The sequence below is a fragment of the Megalops cyprinoides genome, chromosome 10, assembly GCF_013368585.1.
Source record: "Megalops cyprinoides isolate fMegCyp1 chromosome 10, fMegCyp1.pri, whole genome shotgun sequence".
NCBI classification, from domain to species: Eukaryota; Metazoa; Chordata; class Actinopteri; order Elopiformes; family Megalopidae; genus Megalops; species Megalops cyprinoides.
In genome coordinates this window covers 20,717,473-20,732,458 of record NC_050592.1, presented here as the reverse complement: position 1 = coordinate 20,732,458, position 14,986 = coordinate 20,717,473, and the positions used below count along the sequence as shown (strand labels likewise).

General features: G+C 39.0%; 1 protein-coding gene across 1 annotated transcript in view; it reads right to left on the bottom strand.

Annotated features, from left to right (window-relative positions):
* Window positions 1-4,732: 4,732 nt before the first annotated feature.
* Window positions 4,733-14,986, bottom strand: part of LOC118785020 (CUB and sushi domain-containing protein 3-like) — a 241,715-nt gene continuing 231,461 nt past the window's right edge. The window contains exons 64-70 of the mRNA XM_036539546.1: window positions 13,344-13,523; window positions 11,689-11,754; window positions 11,096-11,254; window positions 9,532-9,644; window positions 7,553-7,640; window positions 6,877-7,012; window positions 4,733-6,151 (exon numbers count right to left, since the gene is read on the bottom strand). Of these exons, the coding sequence (XP_036395439.1) occupies window positions 5,992-6,151; window positions 6,877-7,012; window positions 7,553-7,640; window positions 9,532-9,644; window positions 11,096-11,254; window positions 11,689-11,754; window positions 13,344-13,523 (902 nt within the window). The 3' untranslated portion in view covers window positions 4,733-5,991. The remainder of the gene's footprint in view (window positions 6,152-6,876; window positions 7,013-7,552; window positions 7,641-9,531; window positions 9,645-11,095; window positions 11,255-11,688; window positions 11,755-13,343; window positions 13,524-14,986) is intronic.

Here is a 14,986-nt window from a genome sequence, read left to right as displayed (position 1 = left end):
AGCAGCAGAAATTTTCCATAGCCAAGAGCCACCCTCCTCCTCAGTTCTCAGTTTGACTATAAGTCCTACTATAAAGATATAAAGATAGTTTTTTAATCAAGACTTCAGAATTGAGATTGTGACCGACTCCCAGACAAAATTTGGTAGGCTGTTCCATAATTGAAGAGCTCTGTGTGAGCAAGCTCTACCACCAGATTTAGTTTTCTCTATTTTTGGAACTACCAGACAGCCAGCTTCTTGTGAACGCAACAATCTAAGAGGGATGCGCAGAGATCTTGCAAATATGCAGACTCAAGCCCATTTAAGCCTTATAAGTTAGGAGCAGCAATTTGAAATCAATCCGGTATTTTACCGGTAGCCAGTGAAGCGATGCTAGAATCAATGTAGTATGGTCAGTTTTTTTCTCACTCTCTTTTTTGTTCTCATCGAGATTCTAGCAGCAGCATTTTGAACAGGTTGCAGGGGATTTAAAGTGGCATTCGAGCATCGTGATAAAAGGAAATTACAGTAGTGCACTTGAGATGTAATAAATGCATGGATTAGAGCGGCCAAATTTTGGCAATATTTCAGAGTTGATAAAATGCCAACCTTGAAATATTTCTGTAAGTGTTTCAGTAGAGACAGCCAGGTCATCTTGGGTATTTAGACACCCAAGTATTTTGGGTGTCTAAATGACAGTTGAAGTTACGTACAAAATTTGTGACACACAGTGTGACAAAAGTTTATGCAGCAAGAAAAATTGATGCTGGTGTATTTCATATTTTAAAGTCCATGAAAGAGGGAAAAATCAAGCTGGCAGTGCCTTAAAACTGAACAATGCATTATCATAAAACATAAAATCTTCATTTTGAAAGTGGTTTTTAGTAGTTGACAAATAGTTGTATTATCTGGAGGCATAGATGCATTAAGCTGAGTAAACTATTTTTAATTAAATGACATATATAACATTTATCACTTTCATCAGTTTTCCTAATGTAACGTACTGTACTTTTGTACTTTGTCTAGTTAGCATGACAAATAATAGATACTTTAAATAAGAACGGTGAAGAAGCATTAACCTGCATATTTGTACACTGTGTCACTGTATTTTCCAGTGTGCTTTTATAGAGCTGAGGAATGCAGGACTTGTCATGCACAGCTGCACACTGCACTGTCAGACACAGTAGTTGCTTCAAGATGCATTATCAGATGGAGATAACTGTTCCCCTCCTTCTGTCCTCTCAAATCTAAGGTTTGTTCCTCTTCTGTTTCTCTTATTTTCTCTTCAAATACTTTCATTACAAAGTGAGAAATTAGTTCCTCCTCCTCCGGTTGCTGTAAATTCTTTCCATTTTCATGCCTTTCATATCCGAGTGATTGCCAGTTGTCTCCTCTTTCTCTTTACACTCCCATGCTTCATTTGATCTTTGCATTTGTGTTTGCATTCCTGTCACCGTACAGAACTGCGAAACCGTCCCCATTCGTCACCATTTCTTATCAATAATGGATGCTGTCAGCGTTCTCAGAGCTGCTTCTGAAACACTGTGTAGTTCGAAGTGCCCCCCGCGCCTCAGTCCCACAGTTTGTTTGATCCTTAAAATTTCATCTTTCATCTTTTGTCTTGAGTCCTGATAGAGCATCAATATTCTCCAAGATGTTTCTTCTTTCAGACATATTTGTCCCTGCCTATCTTTCCTTTGTGGGTGAAGGGAACGAATAAGTACACATCCATCTGTGTGTTTTTATTTTTAATTGGTACATTAATTCCAAATAACGCAGAAAAGAGAAATTTAGGTAACGGCCCGCCAGTATAAACAGATCAGATCAGCAGTGTCAGTCAGCCCTCTAGAAGAGATGTTTCACCCCATTTAGGAGATGAGGTGTGTGTGATGACAAATGGTGCAGGTTGGAAGGGCTCCAGGATTGCTTCGTTGGGAAACAAGGGCACCGCTGGGTCTTTGTGCTCCTTGCAAGGTGAGGCCAGGACTAACAGGCAAGGACAAAGAGCCGTTTTCACTCGCGGGCGGCCAGGGGCCAAGTCAATTGCATCTCCACACAGCCGTGAGGCATTGCTCACCGACGTCTGTGCCAGATCTTGACTCGCAGGTCGACGAGGTTCATTTCTGCATCGCTGCTCCCCGCACACTGCCAGATAGGATCTGCCCACCTCAGATAACCTCTCGTCTCCCCGGGACTGAGTGCTGGGGTGATTGAGACACTCTAACGGGTTGCTGTAAGCGTTTGTATGACATTTCACTTTCCTGCCATTGTCAAACGAAGTTATTGTCATCATTAATATTGTAAAAAAAGGACAATGGATTCTTAAAAACACCATGTACACTTGTCAAGTACACACTGAGTGCAAGTAATTGACTATTATTTCGTGCATCAATTGTTTTCGGTCGGAGTCGGAAAAAAATCACAGAACACTGTGATCTCTCTACAAAGTATGACATTCTGCAGTTATTTTAATGGTATATTATTAAAATGTGTTAAAAAACATGTTAGTAAAATGTATTATAGAAGCAGATATATACTTTGCATGACCTAGTTTGTTCCATAAATTCAATTTCCATTTTAAAAATTGACACCTTATCCTGATAAACATGAATAATTCAGTAGCCCTCTGTTCTCTTATTCTATATACCATGTTGTGCAGTATATAAATTTCCATATCCCTTCTGCCAATCTTCTCATTCCTGTTCCTGTTAATTAGTGTGTATTATTGTAGTCTGAAGTAAGATGAATGTCTGTTTATCTATAATTAATCAATCAATCAAAATCTATTTGCTATAGGGCATTTTCACAATTGAGATTGTCACGAAGTGCTGTACAAGTAGTATAGTGCATTTTCCAGAGGGAATTAAAAAAAAAAAAACAAAACACCCGGGGCCAACTAGGAAAAAAACTACAAAATTATTTCCAGACCCTAGGAAAAGGCGGTAGAGAGACTCCTGGAAAACAGTGGAAATAATAACATTGGGATTACACAAAAAAGGCATCAGTTCATCGCAACATTTCCATTCGATAGCCAGTGAGGTGGACATGCTGTAGCCAGCTGAGGTGATAAGCTTTACAAAATGTTCCCTTTGCATCTTTTTTGTAGATTTTCCAGAATGCATCTCAAAGATATTTCTTCAGAAATATATCCAAACTCAATGCATTTTTATGTAAGCTTTTCTCATTGCTATTCATTGTTATGCTATCCCTTGCTATGCATGTATAGGTAACTTACAGCCTATTACAGGGCTCCCCATGAGCATAATGACAGCTGGGATTGGTTCCCATAGATATCCGTAACCCCAGCCATCACTATGTGAAACAGAGGAAATACTACATTATAAGCATAGGCACAATAGAAGCAAATAGAAGAGTGGTTTTCATATATATATATTCATATATATATATATATATATATATATATATATATATATATATATATATATATATACACAATATAAATAGGCAGTTCCTACTTTTACAATGTGTTAGACAACATGTTCCCTGACATCCCATCATAAACAAGATTATTACAATATGAATCTTATGTACTCACAGACAAAATCATATATGTGGAGCTAATGTTCCTGAAAATACATTTTTACAAAAAAGCCAGATTAATATGTGAATACATCACGTATCAATAAGACATTAATAAGGTGTAAATATCTGGCCATGTTAATATACCTTGAAATGTAGTTCAGAATAAACATTCAGTATTGTGACATGCACCCCAGTTTGTTAATAACAAGACATGGAGAAGATCAAGATGTATTGATTAATGCTATTATATTGACTGAAGTTCCATTTGATACTTAAATTATAAATAATGACAAGAGATCATATTAAAAAAGCAATACTTTTTAATATTTTTAAAATTTACACAACAGATTTATACATTTTACAAATTATCTTGTAATAAAAATATATTTCTTTACAAAAATGTGTGTGTGTTTTTTTTTAAATAGCTTTATTTAGTTTGAAATGCTTTAATATAGGAGGAGTACCCAGTTGTGCGGCAGATAGAATTCTACTCTGATAGAAAGCAATCGTGGGTGTTTGCATTTATTGCGGTCATTAACAGGACAGCAAGGAATGAATGCTGAAAACACAAACTACCTGTTGAAGTGAAAGCAGTTGTATAATACAACTGTACAAATATCCAAACAGTTAAAGCAGTGACAGAAGAAGTAGCAGCGCTGGATTAAGTGATTTTTGGTAGGCTTTGTGTAAAAATATCCTTATGACAATAACGGATGGTAATAACAGTTATGACAATGATTTGGACGATAAAGGAATAATTTAAACATGTTTAATTTTTCTTTTTTTCAAATGTCCAGTTGTGTAAAAATTAAAATTAATTAAGCTTATTGAAGATTCATTTCTTTATGACACTTTTGTGATTCATTGTGTCACCATTAGTCTATAATCGTCATGTTCTCAGGGCAATCAAGCGTATCTTCAATTTCTGGTGTCTTATTAAACACAATGTAAATCTGCTGAGGGGTGATGCAAAAGGCACTGTGATGAATTACATGCCTTAGGATTTTTCTTTAGGAGACACTGATAATAAAAAGTAAATCAGAAATGTCTGCATGCATGTTAATGGGATCAATGTTTTATGTAACATAATGAAAGGTTCAATTTTGAAAATGAGATGTGACAGTAATTACCAAAATATATTTATGAGGTATAATAACAGTTCTGAAATAAATGAACTTAAAAAGCCTCATAGAAATTGTGAATGGGGAGATATCAGAGTAGATAAATCTGAATTCAGTTCGCAAATGATATGTTACTGATGTTTAAACATGTCCTCTAATATGGTGTACAGACAGCTAAATTTAAAGGATAACAAACTACAGCAATTCCTGCATGAAAAAGGTCTTTAGTGCTTAGGCCTAGAGTACAATGTATCCTTTAAGCTCTGTTAGTTGCACTGGATAATTTCTGAATGGGTACATGATACCATATGTTCACAGTATTGGAGTTGATGGACTAATGTACTTAAAGACATGGGACAACAAAAATTAAAGACTAACAAAGAAAACTATAGACTATGAGACTATATATGTAGGCTTTCCCCCCTCAGTTTTGTAATTGCCAATTGTATACTAGGCTTGACTCTTTGCACACCTGGTGGGACTGCTGAATTGAGCCGAGTGAAATCCTCTGAGACACTCAGTTGATGCCAATGACTATTTTTCACACTTTAAGTCCCACTGTCTCCCCTATTGGACATCACCTGGATTGGACATCACTAAGGGACTTTGCACCTCCTCCTTTGCCACGTCACCAGCCATTAGAGGCTGTCACAGAGGAGAAACTGGTACATTGCCACTAGTGGCTCATTGCGGGCTGAAGACATGATACAGCTCAGCCTGTGATTGGAACAAACGCTTTAGCTTCCTGTACCACTTAGGAAGCTTCAAAGTCTTTTTTTTTTTTAATTAAAGTAAGCTTTTGTGGGAAGTTGATGAAGCATAATGAAGCACTGCTTGTGTGTGTGTGTGTGTGTGTGTGTGTGTGTGCGTGGGACAGGAGTGAAACAAATGAATGAAAGGAAATGGGCTCGCTGTAACAGGATTTTAACTGCTCTCCGAACTGAAAGGCATATCTGAAACGGCTCTATAAACCACACCCATCCAACGTATGTATTTATATATTATAGATATATGGCATAAAAATATAGGTGGTGAATGCTCCTCATATATATGCAAGTAGATTTACAGATTTAGTTTTTTTTTTTTTAAAAAGCACTCTCAGAGTGCATATAAGGTACGGGATGAACACTCCACTCTGGTTGTGAAGATGGGTTTTCGTCAGTCAACACTGGTATCGGCTGAATTCGGTTTCCGATGTCTTTCTGATGCACATCATTCATTGGTTCCTGAAAAGTGTGCTTTAAAATATCAATGGACGTGCATCTTCTTGAGTCAGAAGCTTGACAACTTCTAGTTTGGCAAAGCGTTAGAAAAAAATTGAATGATCATGTCCATTTTACTGACTTCCTTAAACCATTGTGCACACGGTGTTGAGATTTGGGTCAAATCTAACGGCTTTTCCTTCAATGGATTTTGTGTTGGTGTTGTACATGGGGTTTTCGAAGGCCGCCTGGCCGTTGTTATTCTCATGCGCCGAACAGCCTGAATACTGCATCTTAGGTGTGGTCCTGCAAAGTAAATTGTACACATGAAAAGAAATTTCCCATTTCACCCTAGAGATGTGAAACACAGTTTTCATCTAGTACTAGTTGCCATATAGTTGCCAGCATGCACATACACCCATCAGAACTGTATAATTCCAACATGGTCTATCTATCCTTTATGACTAAGACGATCAGTTTTTGCAGACAGATCAATTGTTTTGTTGAAAAAAAAAAGTGTTCAGTTCCATGTATTTGGACAAGCACAGGCTATGGTCTGCTAGGCCACGTTACACCCCTGTGGTACATACACGTTACACCCCCTGCTGGAACAGTGATTTAAGGAAGTAATATGCAGCTGCAAATGTCAACCATTTTTATCAATTGTTGAACACCCTAAAACAACAACCCACAGTATACTGGAAAAAAAATCTACCATTATAATTCTAGTATCCTCGCATTCGATTGCTGTGGGTATATTTGAAAGCAACTTAGAGAAAATCCGTTGAGGCAGCTATTCTGTACATTTTCAGTTTGTTCCTCTGTACGCATGACTGGCAATCAACGCTTATAAATGCTACTGTACAGAAGAGACAGCTTTGCAGTAACATTGTATGTTTATGCATGCACATATACATATCACCAAAGAAGGATGCTGTAGGCTTGAGGAAATGTTGCTTTTTCAGGGAGAACTCTGCCAAAAATAATACCTCAGCACATAATGAGAGGTATGAAAGGTGCTGTATACATACCGCTGTTTATAGAGATAAAACCCAAAGCCTGCAGATATCAGGGCAAGAAAAGGCACAAGGATTGCTATGGCAACAGAGGCACTGCTGGTACCAGAGGGAGTACTGGAGGAGTTATCGCTCTGTGACACGTTCAGACCTGGGAGGGGGTTCAATACAAATACATCATTACAGCAAAGGGGAACATACTAATTACTTATCATTGTTAAGAGTGCTACAACCAAATCAAACATCAGAATATATCATCCAATCTACAAATTTACTGATATCATTGACTGTGTAATCTTCAACATCATCATCAACAATCTATCAATTTTTGTTTGGCACCACTTATAATCAGATTGTCACAAAGCATTTTGTTATTATCTTTGCAATCATTAACAGAAATGATGACCATTATAAGCTCAATATTTTAGACTAGACTAACACATTGCCTTCTGCAATTTCCTCTACCTTTGGTTACAGAACTTCCTCTCTATGTAAGAGACTACTGCAGTAGTCTCTTTTGCCCCGTTCTGAAAATCAAAGGTGCTTGCTGCATGATATCTCGCTCAGGATAAATCTGGTATTTTCAGATGAAGGTACATTTCAACTCGGCACAGGCAGGTAAGGCAAGCTGAGACAATAAACTAATCTTGGAGAATTATGACGTTTTCCACCACATAGTGATCACACGCACCTATTCTCTGCAGTCCGAATTGGCCGTAGTCTTTACCCTGTATGAAGCCTTGAAACACATAGGTGCCCCCATCTGGTTCTGCTGAAACCTAGGGAAGACACCAGAAACAGATGTTTTCAAGCTCAGACTATGTTTATCGAACCCTCTGACATTCTCAGTAAGCAGTGGATAAGAGAGGCTCTAGACTAAAGATAAATAGATAAAAACTGATCTGATTATGTCTCTCTCATGTCTCTGTGGGAGAGATTAAAATTAGAAAACAAAAACAAAACAGAACTTTAACAACTTTTCCATCAATTATGATTTACCTGTGTTTAGAGGATCCCCCTAAATGAACAATCTGGACATCCCTCTATGTAAGTTTTTAATGTTTTTCCCCTTTATGCAAACCTATTTAGAACAGCCAAGTTTACATTAGAGCTCTCTCACCACATCAGCTCTACATTCATGTAAGAGTGCTGAAGCAAGATGAATTCAATTGTCTGCTACAGTTGCATGGAGCAAACAGTTATTTTTTGGACTACAAGTCCCACAGTGCACCATAGTGAAGTGAACACAGCTGGGAGGGTGGGTGACATTGACATTATCTGAGCAACTAACAGAGTGACAAATTGCAAGGTGCATAAGAGCAGGGAGAGAAGGAAACACTGATGACCTACCCTCCCTTACACCCAGCCAGCAATTTGTTGCAAGGTGTTTAGAGTAATACTGCTGTTGTGTATCCATATGTTCTACATATTAGTCTAGACTAACGCATTGCCTTCTGCAATTTCCCCTTTGGTTACAGAACTTCCTCTCTATGTAAGAGACTACTGCAGTAGTCTCTTTTGCCCTGTTCTGAAAATCAAAGGTGCTTCCTGCATTATATCTCGCTCAGGATAAATCTGGTATTTTCAGGTGAGGTTACATTTCAACTTGGCACAGGCACGTAAGGCAAGCTGAGACAATAAACTAATCTAGGTGAATTTTCCACCACATAGTGATCACACTGGTCATAGTCTTTACCCTGTATTTTTTTCTCTTTTTCCATTTTCTCCATTTCCCCGAATTCTGGAATGTCCAAATTGTTATCATTCGGTCCCATTACACAACCCCCACTGTCAATCCAGAGGAGCGTGGACAAGCACGTGCCGTCCTCCGAGACATGTGATGTCAGCCGCTGCTTCTTTTCGCACTGCGATCAACAAGCTAAGCTAGCACAGAGATGAGTCGGAGGAAGACATTTCATATGCAGCTTTGGCACGTGGACCACAGGCGCCCAATCGACCAGCAGGGGTTGCTGTTGCTAATGGGACCGAAGCCCCTGCTGACATACCCACCCCTATCCCTGGTCACTGTCGGCTAGTGACACGGTCGGGCTTGAACCCGGACCGTCGCATTCAGTCTACACTCAGAACGAATGCTTTTACTGACTGAGCCACTCGGGAGCCCCTGTCTTTACCTTGTATGAAGCCTTGAAACACATATGTGCCCCCATCTGTTTCCGCCAATTTGTTCCACTGCTGTAGGCCTCACAGTTATTGTAGGCTGATGGCTCGATTGGGATTAAACCTCTGTGTACATTTTTAAGTAACACATTAAATGCCACATTTAAATGCTTAGCAATATGACCAGTGTTTACCTAAATTGGAAACCTTTCCTACAAGACATTTTCTTTCATTACAGTACACTTTTCACCTACAGACTTGTACACATCCTTCTAGTCTTTTCAAAGATCACTTAAATAACATGCACAATAGCAACTGGGGCATTGTTGCTGGTCTTCCCCTCTGATATTGCATATGTTCTGTCAAACTGAGAGGACATCAAGTGGGTAGTAGCGGGTAGTGGGTAGCAGCACAACATGTTGCAGTTCCTCTTATCACCCTCCTCTGTAAAACAGCAATTCTGCACACCAACCTCACGGAAAGGAACACACTGCAAACAATTTCAAATTGCATCAGTCAGCATGGTATTGGTCTATGCTGCTGGTTACTTACAAAACCATCCATGGACCACGTCTGGTCTTTAATCCTGCTTAACACGATGTGAGATGCTGCAGTTGCATGGTACACAAAGAGCATCAGCCTTGCTTCCTGGCTTTTATAAACTCCTGCATTTCAGAAGATAAAAAAAGCCATCAGCATGCAGCACAAAGACTTCCATACTCTCTCCTGAATTTGATGGACTCTTTATTAGGTTTGTAGATTCACAAAGTAGCAGTGCATTCAAGACAGAATTAAAGCAGCTGGACTTTGGTAACAGCTGGAACTGGAACTCATTTCCATAAATAGCCAGATTCCGAAGGGAGGCTTTTGTAATGAAGGTGCGTGCTACATGCATGGTTTCATGTGATTATTTCAAAAGGTCACAAGTCCTCTTTAAAGAAGAGATTAATGATCTTGACTAAGTCCTGTGTCAGGCTTGTGAAAGTACTGATGGAGAGCTGAGCGTGAGCGAAATGATAATGTTTCTGCAGACTATTCGCACAGAATTGATATGATATCATTTATGTTCTGTCTACAGCTATACTTAAATCTTTTTCAAAGATGTTGAAGAAAGCGAAACAATATTACTTACACGTAATTTTTAATGTGGGGACTTTGTTGCAGAAATGCTTTATTTTTTCTCTTTCTAAATAATAAAATTCTGTGTGTTCAGACCTTCAATTACTGTTTAATAGCTAGGACATTTTTTTCCACTTTTACTTATTTATCCACCTCATTGCAGGAAAATTCCAACATTTAAATCATTATATTACATTTATACATCAAATATAAAATTTTTGCCTGTCCATCATGGTACCAATGCACAGGAGTCAAATTGCAAGGGTAATCTATGGTACTGCTGGGTCATCCTCTCCAACCCCCATTATTCCAAGGGCTTTCTTATTTACGGTACCTGCTCAGTAACAATCCCCTATCTCTCATGCTCTGAAATATTTCATTTATTCAAGCTTCATTCCTCTTTTTAGAAAAGGAGATTCAGAGTTCTATCCTGGTGCAATCAGGTACAGTGATATGAATGATAGCTTGCTTTGTCTGAAGACTTTTCAGACAATTTAATGGGCTACATTACTGATGGATAACACTAGAAATATGCAGAATTTTGTGTCAGATGGAGCACAAAGAGATATTTTTTCATTTTCATACCTTGACAAATGGAACAAGGCCCTTATTCTATGATTCCTTCAAATGTGCTATATATGATAGGTACTGTATTTAACAGTGCATGCATAAATTAAGAAATAAACAGATTTGGAAGACCTCTGTCCAGATTCTATATGACTGAAGTGCTTTGCCTCTCACTTTGAGCAACTAATTGAACCAAACCTTACTTGCTTCTTGCACAACATTTTATATAATTTTCATATACATTTCAGCTGAACCATGGAAGTTATAACATTACATAAGAAATGTGAAAACTTGCTGAAACAAGTGTTGTGGTATTAAGATAGGACCTGGGTTCTATTAAATGGTTAGAGGAATTATGACAAACAGGTCCACTGATTCTCAGTATGGTCAGGTGTATTAACCATACCACCACCACTAAAACCCACATTACCTGAGAGCAGCAGCTCCATGTGACTGTTGGTCAGTGTCACATTGACCCTCCCTGTGGTCATGTTAAAGCTTGTGACGGTCAAAGTCATAGGGTGCTTCCGGCCCCTGTATTCATACGAGCCTTTCCAGATGTAGTCAGGAGTGAAGACGTCGTCAGGAACTGCAATACGGAACACTAGAGCAGTCAGCAGACCCCCATTGCCCCATCACAGCCAGCGGAGGCTGGTGATTCTCAGAACCCCAACACTGCCAGAGGAAATTGGCGATTCTCATTACCTTAACACTGCCATAGGAGGCTAATGCTTCTGATTGCTTGGAATAGTTTACAAGAGTGACAATTAACTTAATGATCCACCTAACAGCAGCTGATCATTACGACTTTCTTCATAACCTTTTGTGGACTTCACATGGAAATTTTAACTATAACAAAAACATCAGTTTAAACTGAATAAAAGGCAGTGCTATGCAAAATAAAAAAAAAGGCAAAAGGTAATCAGCTTCAGAAGGCTGATCCAAATTTTAAGTGACACAGCTGCAAAAAAATCAAAACAGGGCGCAGTCTGAAGAGAATAAGGGGTACTTATAGTGTCTTACCAGTTACTTTTGGGCTTGGTGTTCCCGGTATAGGTTTAATCGTTTTCTCAGATAACTTTGAGCCGGCTAAAGTAAAAAAGAAATGTATTGTTTGTAAATATTTACTACTTCACTAAACTGGTCATTCACCATTATGATGAATATGTTGTCCATCAGCAGCTTTTGCTTTCCATGGCACTGAAAATAAACTTCCAAAATAAAATCTGGGCATTGCATGCATGATGTCACAATGGGTGGTCCTAGGTGAGGTGAACACCATCAGTGATCTCACAATAGCTGGACTCAACACTCAATGACTGACACTAGCTGTGTCAGAAAGGCAGCGAACAGAGCAAAAAGTTTCCAGCCCACGATTATACACTGTTACCACACACACTGCCTAGCCTGCAACTCATCATTTTAATTATGGAAAGGGAATGCACAGAATTTCAAAGCCAGCTGTCCACCATGAAACAAAAACAATGCTAATTCTAGCAAAATTTACTGAGCTGTTAGTGCTGTGTTTTGTAAGCAGTAAAAAAGAACCTCATAAAATTGTTCTTACAAGGCAGCAAATTAAGCATTACATGTATACTTTGTCAGACAGCTAATCTAGGGTAATGTCTGCCTTGACAGCCTTTTAATCATTTCAGTGTCAAATCAGATGTAATTTCAAGTAACATCTGCAAGTTATAACTGCACATCTGCAAGTTATATCTGCTCTGAAATAATTTGCTGTGGCTTGCAGGATATCTTAAAACAAAATATTTGAAGATATATATGAAATCAGTCATAAATTAACAACAACACACTTTCACTGATGATTTAATGTGCAATATCTAAATGCATGAAATACACTGTAGTAATGTAACAGTAATCATTAAAAAAGTGATGCTCAGCAAACTGGATGTTGAAAAAATGTTCCACCTAGAATGCCAAAACAACAGAATAAAACGCAAATAAAAGGCAAAACCATATTGTTTTGTTAACTGAACAATGCTAAATGAGCCACAACTGACAACAGCTAGCAAGTTGACTCAGTACTAAGCTACATTGAATATGATCTATTTTCAAAGCCCCACTTTGCTCACCAGCCAGTTCTACCCTGTGCACTCTTCTTAGCTTGACATCAAGCATGAAATGTCCAGATTTTAAGCGATTACAAAGCAGTAAAAGATAGGGAATGCAAGAGATGGTATAGCCAATCATCTGTAGGGGAGATAATTAGGTGGCCAGAAGAATTTGGCTGGATAACACCCCTACTCCTTCGATAAGTGGCATGGGATCACAGTGACCAGTGAGTCATGAAATAGATTTAATGTGTCTTTCAAAGCACAGAGCACCCTACAGCGGTGCCCCAGTCACTCCTCCGGGGGATTTGATTTACATTACCCAGAGGGGAAAACACCCCCCCTCACTGGCCCAAAAAAACCACATGCCATGCCACTTGCATCATGTTTTCCGAGGAGGTCTACCTGGAGGACTGCAGATTTGAATCCTGCCTGGGGCACTTCTGTTGTACCTTTTAGCATGATGCTTTACCTGAACTGCCTCATTCAGCTATATAAATGGATGATGTAAATCGATGTAAGCTGTATACTGTGTAAGCGCTTGAGAGCTGGCGTATGTCACGCATAGCTGCATTCAGCTCCGCGTCGTGGAATTGGGCGCCTCACCTCGACAAACTGGCATCTTCCCGCTCCAGGTTCCATCGGACCTGCAGACCCGGTGCTCAGAGCCCCCGCTGAGGAAGAAGCCATCCTGGCAGCTGTACACGAGGGTGTACCCAAAGGAGGGCAGGTCCATTCCCACGACGTTCACATGGGGGGGGCTCTCGGGCTGCTTACAGGAGTGGGCTGGAAGGAAGGGGAGAGAGAGGCCCTTATAACACAATAAAGCAAACACGCTGTCTACTGTCTACTGTCTTACACACCAGTGCATCCCAAATCGAGGCAGGCGTTGCCAGCACAGCTCTCTGCACTTGCCATGCAATCAAAAGTGTTTTCTGGCAACTTTAACAAAAGAGGCAAGAGGCCAACATGATGGACCAGGAATCTATGTACTGTCTATGTACTGATCTGTCACTCAACAAAGTATCACACTGTGGGCAATGCTCTGTCTGTCAGCTCTAAAACTCCAATGATAAAACTCTGACATAGAATAGATCAGACCACCACTGGTGCAATATAGTTGGACTTTTAAGTGATTTAAGTGATCATTTTAAGTGAATTATCGATTTCAACATTTTTTCCACTGTTTTTATATATCAGGTGTCTGAAATGATGCAGGTGTTGAGAAATCATTACTCAGTACATGAATTTCAGATGAACATTCAGACCATGAAGGATGTAAGCACTGCACATTCTTATCTGATGTTTGTCTGATTTATAAAGGTGTGGATGAACAAAACAAAATTAAAATAGTGCCGTTACTGACCAGCTCTCTTTAATAAGCATGCCATGGACATTTCCAATATTTTCAATAAGCCAGCTAACACATTTAAGAGCTGTATCTAAGCAACTGACAGCAATTGCCCAAGCCAAAGTATCATACAAGAACATAATGTCATTGTGGTGGTATTTTGTTTCAATTATATTCAATTATAAACTCTGTCTGCTCTGCTCTGACCCAACTGTTAATATACCCTGTCAGCAAAGTCACTCCAGATGCATTTGTAATTATGTCTACCTCAAAATGACACTATGGGAGAGAAAGAATGTACAGTCTGCTTCTTCAGACAATACAGGGCCTGAGAGGGAGGCGAGTTCCCAGGTACATGAAAAGAGATCTCATGCTAACCTCTGACCTCTGGACCAAGCAGGGAGAGAGAGTTAAAGAAAGAAAGAAAGAAAGAAAGAAAGAGAGAGAAGAGAGAGAACCAGAGTAAGAGTGGGACAGAGCATTGCCACCTGCCACAGCATTAGGTAAATCCTGCAACCCTTTCTATCCATGGGGTGGTTGGTCTGCTCTATAGGTTCCTTTCTGTTGTTATGTATCAATATTTTCTGATGCCTTTACTTGATTTTTTACTTATTTGATGCTGCATTTTAATATTTATATTAATAAGTAAATTATTGACACCATTATTGCTGTTATTTTATGTTATTTTATTTTATTTTATTCTATATTTTATTCTATATCCTATCTTTCACATTTGTAACTTGTAACTTGGTAATACTGTACATTCTGAAGTCATGCCAATAAAGAAAAAAAAAAATTATATGGAGAGGGCAAATGAGAGCGAGGGAGGGAGGGGGGAGAGACAGAAGGAAAGACTTTGACCTCTAAAATCCCTTTACGTAACCAATTTTTTAAAACA